We start from the raw sequence: 14934 nt of genomic DNA on the forward strand, positions 1-14934 counted from the left end.
ATTTTCCTGATATCAAGCCTAAATTTGTTGCTTTATAATTTCCATTCATTCATTGTTCCTAATTCTACAAACCCCTATAGGACAAGCAGAATAAGTCTAATTAATCCCCCTTCTAAGGGGACTGCTAAGGGGCACAATGGATAGAGAACCTGGCCTGGAGTCAGGAAGACCTAAGTTCAGATGTGACCCTTAGATGCTTATTAACCTCTATTTGCTGCCTCAGTTTCCTTACCTGCAAAATGGGAATAATCACACCCACCTCTCAGAGTATTGTGAGAATCAAATGAGACAATAATTGTAAAGCTCTTAGCACAGTACCTGGTACATAGTAAACACTAAATAAATGTTAGCAATTAATATTGTTCCACATAACAGCCCTTCAGTACTTGAACATAGCAATCATGTGTATCCTAAGTCTCTTCTTCAGGTAAGCATCCCCAGCTCCTTCAGCCAGTTCTTGGATGGCATGATCTTGAGTTCCTTTACCTTCCTCTTCTGGACAATTCCTAGATCATCAATGTCCTTCCAAAAATGATGCATTAAGAATTGAAGACAATAATCCAGAATGATCTGACTGGGGTGGCACATTGTAGGACTACCACCTCCCTAATCTTGGTCACTACATCTTTTTTAATGTAGCTGAAGACCCCATTAGTTTTTTTGGTAGCTATATTCTATTGGTGATTCATATTGAGTTCATGTGCCTAGAATGCACCTCTCCCCAGCCCTACCCACCCCTTACAATCCCTTGGTTATTTAAGGACTCAGTTCATGAATCCTCTCCTGATCCCCTACCTGATTCCTCAACTAATCTCATTCCCCACCCCCTTGCCCCACCACCAAAGCTCTTGGTAGACAAAGATAGTCCCTTGTGTTCACTGAGTACATTTATGAGTTCTCTATTCCTTAAAGTATCATGGATCACACCCTATAACCTCTATGAGATGTTCACACAAGGGGTACAATTTTCAAACCTTGACTAGGATGTCCAAATGCTCATCTCTAAAGTATGATGAACCAAGTTTTTGAAAGTTTGCAAAACACTTTTCATTTCTAGATTTTTTGTTTAACTAACTGCCCTGATCTTAAATGGAGTGATTGAAATAAAAAAGTTTACAATTATAAATAGTTCACAATTGCATCTACATGTTGTTCAGTTGCTTTTCAGTTGTGACCAATTCTTTGTGACCCCATTTGGGGTTTTCTTGGCAGAGATAGTAGTGTTTTGCCATTTCCTTCTCTAGCTCATTCTATAGATGAGGAAACTAAGGCAAATGGGGTTAAGTGACTGGCCCAGTGTCACCCAGTTGGTGTCTGAGACCAGATTTGAATTCAGGAAGATGACTCTTAGACTCCAGGCCCACCTGTCTATCCACTGTACCTCTTAACTGCCTGACAAGCACATAGTAGGTGTTTAATAATGAATGACTGATCTTTGGTTCACTAAAAAGCCTCAGGCCTTTTCTAGAAAACTTTCATGTAGCTATGCCTCCCCATCTTGTAGTTTTGAAGTTGATTTTTTTTAATCCAAGTGTAAGACTCAATATCCAGAGAATATGAGCCCTGGGAACACCTCCCTTGTCAACTATACTGTCAAACTCTATAAACAACCCCACCATAGTTATGGAGTTCCCTTTCCTGTCCCATTCAGAGAACTTGCCATATATCACCAAAAGTACCATGTCCACAGATTGTCAGGCTCTGTATCAGGCCACACAATGGCTCAAGGCTGCCCTCTCTCCACATTACTCTTTGCCCACTTCAATCATGAGTTCAGCCACATAATTCAGAAGATCATTCAGAACCTATTTGTCAATGACAAATCTTTTGGTGGTTCAGGCTCAGGATTAAAGCAGAATGAGACACTGATAGATCATAAAACCTTTAACAAAAGGAACTTTATTCAACAATAGAATGGAAAGGGTATTCAGCAGTGTTGACTCATGGCTGATACATGCTGGTTCAGTTGCACACAGTTTCACTTGCTTCCATAAGATGGCAGGCCTGGTCGAGAAGGGTAAAAGACAGTAGAAGTCTGTCAATACTAAGGAGCCCTAACTTTTCCTGAATTGGGCTTTTATGTCTTAGGTAGCCATGAAGTAAATGTCAACTCTCTGTGTCTTAGTCCCCTGGACCATCTGAGTCTCAAAGATGGTTTAATTGCTTTTTAAAGGAAAAACTAGTCTCTTATTCCCCTGGACCATTTAAGTCTCAAAGGATGGTTTAATTGCTTTTTAAGAGGAAAACTAGCCTATGTGGCAGGGACCTTCTAGTCTTCTTAAACAAGTGATGAATTTCTAGTTGTGGGGCTTACCACTACAAGCTCCAACCAAATTAGCAGTGGACATTACTGTTACCCAACAGGCTCTGACTACCAGTCATGGAAATAGGTAAAGAAGGAAGGAAATAAGCATTTATTTAATGCCTGCTATGTGCCAAGTGAGTAACTAGGTAGTACAGGGAATAGAGTGCCAGGCCTGGAGTCAGGAAGATTTATCTTCCTGAATTCAAATTTGGCCTCAGACACTTCTTAGCTGTTTGACACTGGGCAAGTCACTTAACTATGTTTGCCTCAGTTTTCACATCTGTAAAATGACCTGGAGAAGAAACTGGCAAACCACTCTAGAATCTTTCTTTGCCAAGAAAATCCCACAAGGAGTCATAAAGATATAACTGAAACAACTGAAAAAAAAAAAACAAATGTGCCTGGCACAGTGCTAATTATTATTAAATGTTATCTTTAAATTAAATTATTTATAATATAATTTATAATATAAATTTATAAAATTATATAATTTAATAATAAATTTATAATTATATATTACATATAATATAAAGTATAATGTAATTTATAAAATAAATTAAATATTAAATATTATCTCGTTTGAGCTTTAAAATAACCTTTGCTGGTAGGTACTATTATGACCCCCTTTTATAGCAGCTAGATGGTACAATGGATAGAGTGATGAGCCTGGACTCAGGAAGGTCTTACTTCAAATCTAGCCTCAGATACTTACTTGCTGTGAGTCCCTGCACAAGTCACTTAACCTCTATTTGCCTGAGTTTCCCCATTTTGTAAAATGGGAATAATAGCACCTACCTCCCAGGATTATTGTGAGGATAAAATGATATGATAATTGTAAAGCACCTAATCAGCACAGTACCTGGAATATAGTAAAAGCTATGTAAATATTAGCTATTATTATTAGAGTTGAGGAAACTGAGGCAGACAGAGATTACGTGATTTGCCCAAGGTCACACAGCTAGTAAGGCTAGATCTGAACTCGAGTCTTCCTGATTCCAGGTCCAGGGTTCTATCCACTGTACCACCTACCTGCCTCTGACCAAATAGGAGCCATTAGTCGTTCATATACTTCAGCAAAGGCAGAAGATGTGTCCTTACCCACAGAGTCAAGCAGACAGATCTAATTGCACAGGAGTTTCTCAGCTCCAGTAGATCTGAAGGTTCCCATGATCTGATCATCCCTGTTAACATTTACAATCAGATAAAGGGTGAAAATTGACATCTAGCTCAGATTTGTGTCCAGGGCTATATAATGTGGTTAAAGAAAGTCTGTTTTATTAAGGTTGTATTTTTTTTTAAAAAAACAAACACAAAGCAGAAGGAAAAAAAATAATGAATTTTCATCTGTTTCATTTGGTGCAGTAGTTGAGAATGTATTTGATGATCAGGATAAAATATTCACGTTAGGAGGCTGCTAGGTGGTGCAGTGAATAGAGCACTGGCCTCAGGAGGCCGGTGGAACTGAGTTCAAATCCTGCCTCAGACACTTAACACAAAAACTAGCCATGTGACCTTGGGCAAGTCACTTTAACCCCAATTGCCATCCAAAAAGCAAAAAATAAAATAAAATAAAAATGTTCACATTAACTGAATTCTAATCCCAAATATGGTTCTATACCACCTGTCTCAAAGGTCTGAATCCATGTCTATAATGCTAACTATTAGAAACTGGTATACCAGGAGGCAGCTTGGGAAAGGCAGATTTGGGGGTTGGGGGACTTCATTGTTGTCTTCGTTGCCCACTAAACATTTGACAGCATAAATGCTAATGCTTGGGACACAAGACAGATTGAAATCTTTAGATCTCACTTTTTCCTGTATATGATATATAATGTCCCCCATCCCCAACCCAACTTTTCAGCTTCCATACCATTGCCTTTTTTTTTTTTTTTTGCTTTTTGGAGGGGGGAAGGCAGGGCAATTGGGGTTAAGTGACTTGCCCAAGGTCACAGAGCTAGTAAGTGTTAAGTCATACCATTGCCTTTCAACATTGTATTGCTTATTGGTTTGAATCCAGGGATGCATAGATAGGCAGTAACACAAAGATATATTATACTTTTTGGGATAATAGGCTAGTGATATTTGAATATGTTGCTCATTTTGACCCTTTAATCCCCAGGACTTCTGTGCCCCCACCAGCCCTCAGTGACTGCTCTACCTGGGCCACTATCTTAGGCAGGCCTCAGCCATGCTTTACCTCACTCCCTGTTCCTCTGACAGCTGACTGGCAACCAAGGAATCATGCCTGTGCACCCTCTTCTCCAAACCTTCCTCCAGTTTTGGAAACAAATCGACTCTGCCATTGCTCTGAGGCGGGATATCTCTCTTCTGCTGTGGTCCTTCTCACCATCCTTGTAAATTTCAGGACCAGAATGCTTATTCCTGGTACAAATCTCCTATGTATTTTTGTCACCTCCTATTGGAAAATAAGTTCCTTGAGCACAAGGAAATTAATTAATTTGCTTTTATATGTATATCTCCAGGACTTAGTACAGTGCTTAGCACCTAGTAAGGGGCCAGCTAGGTGGGTAGTGGATAGAGTGCCAGTCCTGGAGTTAGGAAGACCTAAGTTCAAATCTCGCCTCAGACACATAATAACTGTGTGATCCTGGGCAAATCACTTTACCCTGTTTGCCTCAGTTTCCCTATCTGCAAAATGAGTTGGAGAAGGAAATGACAAACCATTCCAGTATCTTTACAAAAACAAAACAAAACAAAATGGGGTCAGGAAGAATAGGACAAGACTGAAAAATAAGTAAACAACAACAAATAGCTTCTGTTTGCACTATAAAGGGCTATAGGACCCAGCCTGGAGGGCTAAACATTGAATGTTTGTCTATTTTCCAAAGTGTTTAACTGATTTTTTTATGTGGCACTAAAACAAAAAAACAAAAACTCTTTGATCTGACACTGACTTCAAATGGAACATTTTCTTGGCTTTTGTCCATCTTGTGTCTTTCTGAGCTGGCAGCAGAAAGAATCACCCAGGGAAGGGGCATTTACAAATAGCCATTTATTATTACTTTCTGCCAAGCTCCAAAGACACCTTGTTCATTTAAAATGAAAGAGACCTCCAAAATGATCAAAGAATAACTGGGCATCTAGTTGGCTGGTGAAATAGCCCTTATTTCAAATGTGATAGGTATTTAAGGAATTTTTAAGAGACTATATATGTGTATAGATATCCATATGTAGTGCTTTATACTCCCCAAAGCATTTTTATATACTTTATATTAATAGCAACTTAAATTTATGGTTTGGGGTTTTTTTTTTAGAATTTAAAAGCCTTGACAAATACATTATCTCACAATATATGCCCAACAATTGTAATAAATACAACAATTGTAATATTATTCTCCCCATTTTAAAGATGAGGAAACTAAGTTAAGTGATTTGTTCATAGTCACATAGGTACCAGTAGTAAGTGTCAGAGTCAGGATTTGAACACAGCTCTTTTCACTATGTGATTGCTACCACCCAATGATTATGGTATTGATAGAAGTGGTGGTAGCTGTGGAAGTGAAGATAATGTGCTTTTTTTTTTTAAAGCAATCAGGGTTAAGTAACTTGCTCAAGGTTACATGGCCAGTTACTTTGTGTGGGTGTTAAGTATCTGAGCTGGGAACCATCCCAGGTCTCTGGACTCTGGGGCCAGCACTTTTACTCACTGTGCCACCTGGCCACCCAGATAATATGCTTTTCAATAAAACATTTAACCTTCCTGTACCTTGGTTTTACTACCTGTAATATATGTGCAGCACCACACTGGACATACTGTTCCAATCCACATGCTCTAGCAGGTTCCTAGAACTGGGGTTCCCAGAATAAGACCAGCTGTACTTCCCTCTCAAAAGCTTGAGGGGTTGTGTTTCTAATGCTATCAGCTTGAGCCCCCATTCTGGTATGTTCTCTCTAATATCAACCACCAATTACAGTTACTATTTCCCTGGTATGATTGACACCCTCCAGTGATTAGCACTCCAGTATCATTTAACCAATTAAGATCAATTAGCTTTCACAAGGGTATACTTGCTGAGAGGACTTATAAAGAACAGAAGTATAAACCGTTCCTCTGAACTAGGCAGGGCAGAATAGTGAGAGCAGACTCTCCTTTGTAACTCTTCAGTCCCTCAAGGGAGTGGGATCAAAATTAAAGTGGTTGCTACAAAGCATTAACCCACCAAATTCACTTGCAAGTACAATAACATGGCCAATGGATGAGCTGATGTCACTACCTCTTGGCCACCTGCAACACTGCTCTGCTGAGTCAAGCTTCTCTGTGCCTTGCTTCTCACTGGGCACGCAGAGTCCACAAAATCTGGCACAGACATCCATCTCTGGACCTTTGGCAGCTCACTCTTCTAAAATTTTTAAGCTCACAAGGTCACAGCCTAGTCCGTTCTATATTCCTTCACCTAAGGGAAGAAAAAGTAGACACAACAGCAACACAAGCAACAGCAGAACCATGTTCTCACAGCTTCAGATGAACCAGAGTGGGGAAAGTGCTGCTGGTGTTAGCTCTCTCCCCATCCTGAGGCTTAGAAAGGTCTTTGCCTCCTCATTTTAATATAACCAGGCAGGGAGAGGGAGAAGGAGAGAGGGGAAGAGGGAAATGGAAAGGGAGAGAAAAAGAGGTAGGGAAAGAGGAAGGGGAAGGGGAAAGGAAGGAAAGAGAGGAAGGAGAAGAGGAAGGGAAAAGGTAGAGGGGGGAGGGAGATAAAAGGGGACAGGGAGAAGGATGGGAAAGGAAAAGAGAAAAAGAGGAAGAGGGAAATAGGGAAAGGAAGTGGGGAATGGGAAGGAAGGAGGGCAAGAGGGAGAAGTGCAGAGAAGGAGAGGGAAGGAGGGAGGAAAAAGTAGAGAAAGGGAAGAGAGGAAAATGAAAGGAAGAGATGGAAAGGGAAAGGAAAAGAAGAGAGGGAGAAGGAAGGAGGGAGTAAAAGATGGAGAGGAAGGGAAGAGATGGAGGAGAGACAGAGAAGAGAGAGAGAGAAAAGGAAGGGAAAGGAAGAGAAGAGAGACAGAAGGATTATGGGAAAAGAAGGAGAAGGGAAAAGAGGAAAGGAAGAGAGAAAGAAAGGGAGAGAAAAATCCTTCTTCACCTTGTAATTATCATAATTAGTAGTCATTCTTACACGTGCTCTGAAGTGGAGAGGTACATCTCTTCATCTCAATCATTTCATATCATCAGGCACTTCCAGAAACAAGGTCGCCAAGCCTTTCCTCAGGATTTAATCACAGGCAGAGTATACTCTCCACCCTTGGATGATGGGCCTCCCATTGTCTAGCACCACTACATGTAGCCCAAAGTACTGTGATAACTGAGCTCTGTTAGGTGGCCTCTGCTCTCTCTCACATGTGAGAAGAATGTCAGCTCCTTGAGAGAAATAATTGTTTTCCACTTGGATTTCATATCTCCAGTACCTAGCACATTGTTATACACATACTCCAGTGAATCTGCCAAAGCAGATTGAGTTCTGTGCCCACCCATCTTGTGTGATTCTTATCCATATCCTTCCATAAATTTGACCCTGGGGATCCACCCAAGGTTCTAAGGGCCTTATTATATTCTCTTAACATAGAGAGGATACCAATGGGGCAAGTCAGAGGTCCACTGGCTATTCTTCACTCTCTCTATGTGACTAACCCATCTTCTTCAATTAGATATTTCTTTAATGATACCTTTTATACCACTTTTTTTTTTAAAGTAATTGGGGTTAAGTAACTTGCTCAAGGTTACACGGCCAGTTATTTCTGGGTGTGGTGCTAAGTATCTGAGCCCAAATTCGATCCCCAGGTCATCCAAACACTGGGGCCAGTGCTCTTACTCACTGAGCCACCTGGCCGCCCCTAAGCAATTGGGGTTAAGTAACTTGCTCAAGGTTACACGGCCAGGTGTTTCTGGGTGGGTGCTAAGTGTCTCAGCCCGGATTCGATTCCCCAGGTCATTCCGACACTGGGGCCAGTGCTCTTACTCGCTGTGCTACCTGGCCGCCCCTATACCACTTTTCTTGACTAATTCCTTATTTGAGGAAGCTAGACGGTATAGTGCAAAAGACTGCTGGACTTGGAGTCAGGAAGACTAGAGTTAGAATCCAGTTTCAGATACTTACTAGCTGTGTGACTCCCAATAGGTTTCTTAGTTTCCATTTGTCTCAGTTTTCCCAGGTGTAAAATGGGGAGAGTAATAGTGCCTACCTCCCAGGGACAGAGTTGTTGAAACGATCATATGAGACAACACATGTAAAGTCCTTTGAAAACCTTACATTGATATGCAAATGTTAGCTCTTTTTTTAATATGTTGTAGCCTGCTTAGTCCTACTATGTGCCTCTCTATTGCTCTTCAGACACTATAGTTTTCCCTGACTCACATTCATAAAATATCACCTGAAGAATATTAGTTTTAAAAAGATGGTCCCTTGCTTCAGGGAAAATCCTAAGATTTAAGAGCATTAAAAAGAACTTCATCATTCTCCAAAGGCAGTCCAATACAATCTAATCTCTTCCTCCCATTCTTTTCTGGGACCAGCTCACTGTCCATGTACAATAATGAACACATTCTATAAGCTGTTCACCCAATAATATATCATCATTTGGACAATAGGCATTTTCCCATCCATTTAGTGTTTTCTATGTGGATAGTTGGATCAAATACTTTTCATAGACTTAGAGCTTCAAGGGACCCTAGAGGTCATTCAGACCAATGTGCTCATTTAAAATATGAGGATTCCAAGGCCCAGACAAGTTAAGTGATTTACCCAAGGTCACATGCAAGAGAGTCAGAATTAAAACCTAGGTTCTCTTACTCCAGATCTATCACCCTTTTCAGTGTCCCTGTTTTATGCCTCACTTGATATAAAAAATTAGAGTCATCAAAAAAGGATCTTTACTTTATATCTTTGAAGGAATCTCATATAATTTTGACATATGAATGGGAGATGCCTTATTGGAGTAATTTGCTCTACTGAGTCAAATACTTTCTTTTAATCAGGAAAAAAAGTTTATTTTGGATTCTCTACATCTTTTGATCAACCATGTGATGGTAAAGAAGTGATCTGCTGTGGTATATCACTTTCAAAAGCCTTCATAGGTTTTCTAATGCCCTCATCAAAAATGTCTAGTGTGCATGTATGTAATAAAGATGGCAAAGTAGGCCATAGGTCAGTAATGAATATTCTTTCAGTTACTGGGTTTTTTGTGGGTTGAGTTTTTTTAAAGAACATTTTTTGAGGGTTTTTTTCTCCACATCTTTGGTAGTTTCCCCTCTTTCACATACCTTGAGAATCAGTACCTCACCCCCATTATGTCCAGCATGTAACTTCTCTGTATATACTTAATCCAATCCAATTGCTTTTTCCATCTCTTGCGTTCTTCAAAGCTTTATCTTTTTCCTCAGGATTATTGATGTTAATTACTATGATGTTAGAGCCCAAATGGGGTGGCTCCACTCACTTCACTATGATAACATTTATACAGTTGGGTTTTTTTTTTGCATCTTTTATATGCTTGTTGTCCCCATTCCAATCTCATCTTAAATGCTCCCAGGATGATCTTATATCTCACTCTAAGCTTTATCTGATCGTTCTGCATTCTTTTCTTTTACCCCTACCTGACTCCTGGTTCACTGGTTGGGGCTCTGAAACCTCATCCCTAACGTCAGACTTTTTTAGCCCTTATGCTCTCTTGTTCTATAAATAGGACTCTCAACTTCACTGTGGGATATTGGCCTGGACGGCATGATATGATGTTGGGACAAGCCTTGATATTTGTTTGAAGGCCTAGTATACAGACAGATGCAACACCCATTTAGGGCCTGTTGTGGCCCAGGGAATATTTTGGAAAAGACCCTCTTGGAGTACCACAAGGGCCCTAAAAGAGCTCTCTGTTTGTTCTGTGGCAGCCCTGGCAGAGAAACAACTAGAAGAGGGTGAGAGGAGTCAGAACTGTGTGTGGCAATTCTGCACACCTAACTCTGTCATATTCTTCTGACCCTTCTTCCCATGCATAAGTCCTTGATCCCAGAAGTAATCTCTCACACCCCAGCCTTATACTCCGAAAGGCCGATCTTCATCATAACAATTTTTCTGTTTAGCAGGGAGAAACAAACTGGAGCTTAAAGCTGTGGGTGGTACTTTCTTAGCTCAGAAACCAGTCTGGCCCTGTAAGCTACTACAGTGAACTGTACTGTGGGAACCGGTCTGTTCAGTTGCAGCTGAAGGGGTTTTCCAACAAAGACGTTTGTTTGGCTTGCAATGCAAACAGTGCAACCGGTCTATTGGAGTGCGTGGTTCCCCTCCATGTCCCCCCTGCTTAGGGCGTGCTTCCTCATTGGCTAACCAGTCGTGCTGGACCTACTGGCCCTTCAGCTGTTAGCTGTGAAGGAGCCATATTTAACTGGAGGTAAGTAAGCAGTCAAGCTGTCTGCAGCTCTGATATTTGCACAGCCCTGGAGCTGCCTTCCTGCTCAATCTAGAAAGAGAAGGTAAGAGTCAAATCACCTCCTCTGGTTGAGCTGGGGGGAACCCTACGGAGGCAGGGGACTGCGGCCAGGATCCCTGGAGCCAAGTTGAAGTCATCTCTCCCTGACCGTACAAGGTGGTGGCCTTCACCACAGCCCAGCTTGGCCTTGGATCTACTCAGAGTCTCAGGGCTGGTCAGCCTCAGAGGGACAAGCAGCAGGAGCCCAGGACATCATCAGGCTCTGGCATTTATCACATCACCACTGGTTCTCTGAGGACCATCCTTTTAGGTCCACCAGCAGCTACAGAAGAAGAAGCAGCAACAGCAGCAGTTTTCCCCAGAGATCCCATCATCCATCCTCTAGTTCTTCGGCAGATACCCTAAGGCTTCCATTCCACACTCTTGTTGGGAAAAAGATCAAGCTCAAGTTCAGGGTTGTTCACGTTGGACCTGAGGTCACCCTGCCCAGTGCAGTAACAGCCACCCTACTCCCTCCTAGGGCCATAAGAGGAAGGAAGGTACCCTGGTTATATCATTTTGCCTCCTTCCTCAAGCCTAATCTGGAAGATTATGCGTCAAGAGGGAACTTCCTCAACCTTGCCACCGATGGCCTCAGCCCCCATGCCACCCAACCAAGAGCCAGGCAGACCTTCCCAGTCTTTCCAGCAGGATCCAGCTGGGGTCCATTGGGCCCCAGCAGAGATCCGGCACCTCCTGGCCATCATGGAAGAGCCAGCCATTCGGCGGCGCCTGAAGACAGTCCACCGTAACACTTCTGTGTATGAGGATGTGGCCCGGCGGCTCCAGGAACAAGGCTATGTCCGACATGCCCACCAATGCCGTACCAAGTTCAAGGCTCTCAAAGTGGCTTACAAGAAGGCTCATGCAGCAGTCTTGCATTCTGGGATGGCCCCTCAAGGATGCCCCTTTTATGAAGAAATGAACCGGGTGCTACAGACCCAGGTCACCACTGCCAGCCCCAAGCACGCCTTAGAGCAGAAGCAACAGCAGCAGTGTGATCCGAATTATTCCCAACAGCAATTAGAAGGTGGGGAGAATAGAGGTGAAGAGAAGGAAGCCACGGAGGACTGTCCCCCCCAGCTCTACAAACAACAGCAGCAACAGAGGCCAGACACAGAGCATCTGCTTAAGGTGAAGGTGGCAGAACTGCCTAATGATTTAAACCCAGATGGCCAAGCTAGAGCAGAGGGAGGAAAGGACTGTAGAGAGACCGGCCATCAGACTGGGACAGGTAAGTGGTCAGGTGTACTGCAGCCCCTGAGGGGGAGGGTGGTCAGAGGGGAACAAGAGACGTTAGAAGGCTCCTATAGATGGGGGCAGGACCACAGGGTGAAAGGAGTGCTGAGATTGGCAGAGAATGACTTGAATTAATCCCGGTTCTGCCCTTTACTCCCCATGACTGTACGCAAGTCACTTGTTAAGACCTTAAAGTCTTCATCTGTAAAATGGATAAGTTAAACAAAATCACCTCCAAAGTCCCTTCCAACACTAATATATGATACTGAGATATAACTCTAGAGTTTTGGTAGGGGGGGGTTCAGTAAATGTGACTAGAGTATTAGATCACAAAGTCCTCTCATTTTGAGCAGCTAGGAGGTACAGTGGATAGAACACCTGAATTCAAATCTAGCCTCAGACATTTACTAGCCGTGTGACCCTGGGCAAATCACTTAACCTTTGTTTGTCTCAGTTTTCTCAACTGTAAAAGGGGGCTAATAACATTATCTAACTTTGTGGGGTTGTTGTGAGGATCAAATGAGATAATAACTGTAAAGCATTTAGCAAAATAGCTGGCACACAGTAGGCTCTATAGAAATACTTATACCCTTCCCCTCTTTCCATTATGCAATGGTATCTCTTTACTGTGATCATGATAACTAGTTATAGAAAGGAAACAAGCATTTATTAAACACACAGTATGTGCCAGGTCCTATCGTAAGCACTTTGAAAATATTATCTCCTCTGATGCTCACAACAACCCTGAGAAGTAGTTGCTGTTATCATCCCCCTTTTACAGTTGAGGAAACTGAGGAAAAAAGAAGTTAAGTGACTTGCCCAGGGTCATATAGCTAGTAAGCATCCAAGGCTGGATTTGAACTCAGGCCTTCCTGACTTACTGTCTTCTTTATCCACTGTGCCACCTACCTGCCTCCAATCATAATTGACTATTTCCTTTTTTTTTTCCTTTTTGGGAGGGGAAAAGGCAAGGCAATTGGGGTTAAGTGACTTACCCAAGGTCACACAGCTAGTAAGTGTCAAGTGTCTGAGGCCAGATTTGAACTCAGGTCCTCCTGACTCCAGGGCCAGTGCTCTATTTACTGTGCCACCTACCTGCCCCCATAATTGACTGTTTTTCTAAAAAGGTGATACTAGAATGAGATGAAGAAGAATGGGAGGCAGGGAGGTGAGAACTACATTTATTTTTCTTTTTTTAACTTCTCTAGGTTTCCAGAGAAAGCCAGGTCCAAATCTATCCCAAAGGGAGATACCACTACCACCAACCCCACCAGCACCAGTAGTGACAACCACCACCTTTGGAGGACTATCTGGCCGGGCCCGCCAGTTTCCATCAAGGGCTCGCAACTTCAGGCGGCACCAAACAGCAGCTGCCATGATTGCCTCCGAAATGGCAGAGAATCGCCGCCTGGCCAGCCAGCTGGCACGGGAGTCAGTGGCTCAACTGCAGCACCACTTGGACCAGCACAACGCACACATGGCAGCCCTGGTTCAGGTGGCACGAGACAGTTATGCCCAGCGCCAAGAAGTAGTGGCTATCTTGCAGGATGTTGCAGATGATGTCCACGAGGGGGTGGCCCTATTGAGGTCTTCCGTTGGCCGTCTGGGTCAGGAATAAGACCTTCAGACCTCTGGCTGTCTCCCCATCCTCCAACCTCAGGCACTTCTGACATCCCAAGGAGCTTGGGAGAAGCAACTTTTTTTTTTTCTGCAGAAACTGTTTTATTTTGTTCTTTCAGTTTGTTACCTTACAAGAGTCAAAAACTTTTCTTTCAGGAGAAAGTCAGTGGGAAACCTTTGAGGAAGAACAGAAGACTAGGGGGTTAGAGGACATGGGGACCAAGACTAAGGCCATCAAAGCAAAAGGGTTTGAGGCTATGAAATAAAAAAGGATTTCTAGGGGGGAATTTTTTCAAATTTTCTTTCTGTTCAGGTTTACTTCAGCCCAGGAGACAAAAGTGGAACAAGTCTTTGCTAGGTGGGAACTCAGGGATGAGTAAGGCAGTCAGGTGGCACACTGGATAGGACACAGGGCCTGGAGATTTGAATTCAAACCCAGCCGCATACACTTACTAGCTGTGTGACCCTGGGTAAGTCACTTAACCCTGCCTTGGTTTCCTCATCTGAAAAATGAGCTGGAGAAAGAAATGGCAAACCACTCCAGTATCTTTGCCAAGAAAACCCCAAATGGAGTCATGAAGAATCAAACATCACTAAATAACAACAGGGATGAGGAAATGGGCACTAGAGAAGCTTGAGTCAGGTGATACTATCACAAAGAGGTACCATACTAGATGTGTCTTCCTACTCTACCCCCACCCCACCCAGCCGGATAGCATTTTTAAAACAACCTATACTTGCCAACAAGCAATAGATGCAGAGTGAATTTAGATGACCTTGGGCAAGTCACTTGCCCTATTCCTTTCTGGTATTCACATGCCTTATTTATAAAATGAGAGCATTGTACCGGAGAATCTCTAAGGTCTATCAGATCTGAGGCTTTGGATTATGGTAAATTTGGATTGGCAAGCTTTTACCAAAGGGCCCTGCAAGATCACACCTTGTTTTGTTTGGGGTTTTTTTTTGTGTGTGTGGTAGTTGAGTAGTTTTCCAATTGTGTCCAACTCTTCATGATCCCATTTGGGGTTTTCTTGGCAAAGACACTGAAGTGGTTTACTATTCCCTTCTCCAGCTCATTTTACAGCTGAAGAAACTAAAGTAAACAGGGTTAAGTGACTTGCCCAGGGTCACACAGCTAGTAAATAGGATTTGACCTAATGAAGATGAGTCTTCCTGACTGCAGGCCCAATGCTCTATCCACTGTACCACCTAGCTAAAAAGCAAAAGGCATGGGGACAGGGACAGCTAGGTGGTGCAGTAAATATCCGGCCCTGGAGTCAGGAGGACCTGAG

The 14934-nt window shown here is 42.7% G+C and overlaps 1 protein-coding gene and 1 long non-coding RNA gene across 2 annotated transcripts; one reads left to right on the top strand and one right to left on the bottom strand.

The window, feature by feature from the left end:
• Window positions 1-1880: 1880 nt before the first annotated feature.
• Window positions 1881-6909, bottom strand: LOC138147981 (uncharacterized). Its single transcript, XR_011164955.1, has 3 exons — window positions 6541-6909; window positions 3404-3486; window positions 1881-2004 (listed from the first exon to the last, which is right to left on the bottom strand). It is a non-coding gene; the product is annotated as an uncharacterized lncRNA (long non-coding RNA).
• Window positions 6910-9837: 2928 nt separating this feature from the next.
• On the top strand, window positions 9838-13925 carry LOC138147982 (myb/SANT-like DNA-binding domain-containing protein 7). The gene is made up of 2 exons (XM_069070584.1): window positions 9838-12017; window positions 13231-13925. Exons 1-2 carry the CDS (start codon window positions 11336-11338, stop codon window positions 13638-13640), a joined length of 1092 nt encoding a protein of 363 aa, XP_068926685.1. The 5' UTR covers window positions 9838-11335; the 3' UTR covers window positions 13641-13925.
• The last annotated feature ends 1009 nt before the right edge of the window (window positions 13926-14934 follow it).

Source organism: Petaurus breviceps, unplaced genomic scaffold (assembly GCF_028583685.1).
Source record: "Petaurus breviceps papuanus isolate PSGF00001 unplaced genomic scaffold, PetGlider_PUasm1.0 90822, whole genome shotgun sequence".
NCBI lineage: Eukaryota > Metazoa > Chordata > Mammalia > Diprotodontia > Petauridae > Petaurus > Petaurus breviceps.